We start from the raw sequence: 3,804 nt of genomic DNA on the forward strand, positions 1-3,804 counted from the left end.
AAAAAGCCCACTCTTGAATCCAGGGGTTTTAGCCAACTATACAGCCCCCGATTTCTAAAAAACTCCTTCCTCTCTAAGATTCTGGAACAAGTGTCGCCAAACAGTTGTGTGACCTTTTTTACATAGGCAATAATTTAATTTGACGATTTTCAAAGCTCAGGACCGCTTTTAGAGTTCATCCACAGCACAGAGACGCTCTGGTTAAAGTTTAAGGTAATGACCTTCTTGATCTTGCTTCTGTATCAATGGACTTGTCCTCTGCCACTTGGGTATTCTTAGATCTTAAGCTGGCTGCAATTCTGACAACCATTGACACCATAATATCTCCTTTTAGCAGAGACCCTTGAGCATCAAATTGGCATTAAAGGAAACCACACTAAAGCTGGTCTTAAGTCCAATATTTATCCAGATCGGTTCAACCAGTTCTGTACACTGTTAAACGATGAATCGTCCATAAAATACTACAGTTAATCATGGCAAGTTCCACAAGGTTTCCCTGTAACTTCGCCCAACAATTCTATTTACTTATATATGCCTTTAGGCAACATTTTAGGTCACTCCACCATTCAGCTTCACCAATTGCCTACGCAGATGCATACGCATTATACTCTATCAAATCGAGCCCGACTGAAATTACATCAATTATTGCCTAAATTAAAAACATGTCTTTCTAAGGACATAAAATCCGGATGCAGCCTGCAATTTTTCCTGATGTCTACCAAACTCCAGAAATCAAACGAAAATTCTTATACTCTGGCCCAAAAACCTCCAGAACGAGCTCACCTATCTAAAAGATATAGCTACCTCGTACCGCATGGCATTACCCTTTGGCCTCTAAGTGCCACTGTTAGGGCAATGCTTGGCATTTATCTTTGCATCGGACTTGCTCATTTAATCCCACTCAAACAGCTCCTTAAGGACTGCCCTTCTTTCATTTTACGTAATCTACTTACCAAAAATTAGACACATCCCTGTTCCACAGACCACGATGCAGAAAAACTACATACAATGCATTTGTTACTTCTAGGTTCATCCTATGCAACTATTTATTATCAGGTTTGCCTAAATACAGCCATTAACAGACGCTCAATTAATTCCCAACAACCCGCTGCCAGCACGAGTAAACTGACCAGGACTAGAAAAGAGATCACATCTCTCCTGTACATAGCTTCCTCTCGCCACCTTGGCTCCCTTCAAGTTACCCAAGCTCCTCTCAATTCCAATCTTCAATTCAAATTCAATTCTTTACTTGTATAGCACCCAAATTCCATAACGAGAAAGTTACCTCCGACGTTCCCTCACTTTGCATAAAGCTTATAGTTACGCGCGCCTGGATCCACGTGAGTCCCCTGAATCAAATCCGTCTTAGTTAAGTGCTGCTATAGGCCTAGACTAACCACTGCGGGGGATTTCCCATGAGCCACCTGAGCCCTCCTCTCTTCCCTCTCTCTCCTCTTTCTGCACTCCCCATCATGTCCCCAAATTAATGCATGTTACTCAACTTCCACTTCTTCCCCGGAGGTTCCTTGTGCTCTTATCGCGTCTTGCAGGTTCTCATGATCCCTGGTGGAGCCTCCTGCATGGTCGTGCCTTGACTACCCCATACACTAAAATCACTGATCATTGATTGTGCATTATTTATTGTGTATTGTCTAAGTTTATTTATTCACAGTTGACTGCTTCTGTCGCTGCTGTGCAAGAAGGGGTTTAATTACAGCTACTTTTAAAGGACTGTGGTACATATCCTGATAATAAAGAAAGATTAATCATATCCAGTAAAGAAGTGCCAATTAAGGGTACAACTTCTTTAAGCAGCCTAGTTGGGATTGGATCTAACAGACAGGTCGATGGCTTCGATGAAGAAATTATTAAAGTTGAATTTGAAGTTGTTTATTGAATAGTATGAGCTTATTAACTTGTTACCCCACTGAAATGTGTCTGAAATAAAGAGCATCAAAAAAAGTTGTTACCCATCACAAAGCCAGACTGAGCATTTTCTGAGCTGTTTAAACCATCATCTAGCAATTACCCACTCAGCTAACCGATTTCCTGCATTGGGCAGACATGGTTGAGAAAGTGAAAGAAAAATATCTGGTTCTTTGCAAAATGCTCTGTGTTCACAACCAGTCTAACTGTGTCTGTATGCTGTTTGATGCTGAACAGGAGGTGTACATTTGGCTGATCAGAGCTTCGTCACTGAGTTCATGTTCAGCTTTAAAACCAATGCAGTGAGCTGAAAAACTCCACATTATTCTGGTCACAGAATTATCACTCAAAATGCACAACATTTACAAATGTTGTTGCCCATTTCAAAATGAAATTATGTCACAGGGCAGTTATTATAAAGATACCATTTAATTTTTAAGAAGAAATACATTTTATGGGAAAAGGAAAGAGAGAAACTAACATCAGATCTGATATTCAGCAGTTATTAAGGAGTGATTCCCACAAACCTACTCCGCTTGTTTGACATGCAGTAAGAAGTGAACCACTTTAAAGGACCAATGTGTAGGATTTAGTGGCATCTAGCAGTAAAGTTGCAGATTGCAACTAACTGAACACTGTTTGCCTCTGTATTTGACTGAGAACGGGCTGTGAAGTGTGGAGACGAAACAACGGTGACGCAAAAAAGCGCAAAAGGCCCTATCTAGAGCCAGCGTTTGGTTTGTCCGTTCTGGGCTACTGTAGAAGCATGGTGGTTCAACATGGCGGAATCTGCCAGAAAGGGACTTGGTCCCTCTGTAGATGAAAACAACTAATTTTAATGTAGCAAAAACATTACTGTTATTATATTAAGGTGATTATACAATAATTAAAACATACCTATGAATATTATATACTTATTCTGACAATAGATCCTCCTCAATGTTACACACTGGACCTTTTAAACAAAGACGTAATGACTAGGAATGTGCGATGGATATGAGCACATTTTGTACAAGGTTGGTGCCGAGCAACATACACAATGATTTTATGAATCAAGGCAAATTAACACTGGAGCTGCTTAAAAACAAGACTTTGAAGGTCCTTGTGCCTGATTTGGATATACGATGTTGACACAAAAAAGGGACTGCAAGAGGCGTATTTCCATACAAAATGTGTAATTTATGTTTTTGGTGCGACTGTGTGTCTCTACCAAAACTTTTGGGTACAGTGAACAAACGAAACACTTGTAATGGTATTGTCAATAAATTCCCCATGCTCCATATCAAATGACACAGAGTTCTAATAATCCCATTGAAAGCAATATCTAGGACATCATGATTTATTTGTTGCTGCTCCAAAAGTGTTGCACAAGCACCGTCTACTTGTTTGCAGACAACTTTTATCATAGCCACGGTTGACTTGCCCCTGCCATTTGGTTCAATAAAAAGTTATTGAAGAGGCGAAATAAAGCCCTCGGAGCTCAGCACCGTTGCTAATGCACAATGAGTTTACACAGTTTATTCACAAGACGTATTTGTACCATCGACACCTCTCATAACCTTCTGAAAAGCATTCCTCTTCTGTGGAGGTTTTTCCTCCAACAGAGGAGGTTAAATCAAAGTGAATAGTGCAACACATCACCTCAAAGGACGGAAAGTACTTTAACATTACATTGACATACAAGTATATTTTGCTCATAATACCTTTACTAAAGTAAAAATGTTGAATAAACAAATATATTTTGATTTCTGGCAGCACTGGTCAGGCATACAAAAGGTTTTGGTAAAATTTGCCATTTTAAATCCAAAATAGGTCACATACATGATTCATGTAGATAAAATTTGTTGAGTTTTGAAGTTCCAGTGTGTAACATTTAGG

The 3,804-nt window shown here is 39.6% G+C and overlaps 1 protein-coding gene across 1 annotated transcript in view; it reads left to right on the plus strand.

Annotated features, from left to right (window-relative positions):
- Nucleotides 1-1,560, plus strand: part of reck (reversion-inducing-cysteine-rich protein with kazal motifs) — a 25,839-nt gene extending 24,279 nt beyond the window's left edge. The window contains 1 exon segment of the mRNA XM_035656134.1: nucleotides 1,551-1,560. Coding sequence (XP_035512027.1) covers nucleotides 1,551-1,560 — 10 coding nt within the window.
- Nucleotides 1,561-3,804: the final 2,244 nt, after the last annotated feature.

Source organism: Morone saxatilis, unplaced genomic scaffold (assembly GCF_004916995.1).
Source record: "Morone saxatilis isolate NCDOM2014 unplaced genomic scaffold, NCSU_SB_2.0 Contig0, whole genome shotgun sequence".
NCBI lineage: Eukaryota > Metazoa > Chordata > Actinopteri > Moronidae > Morone > Morone saxatilis.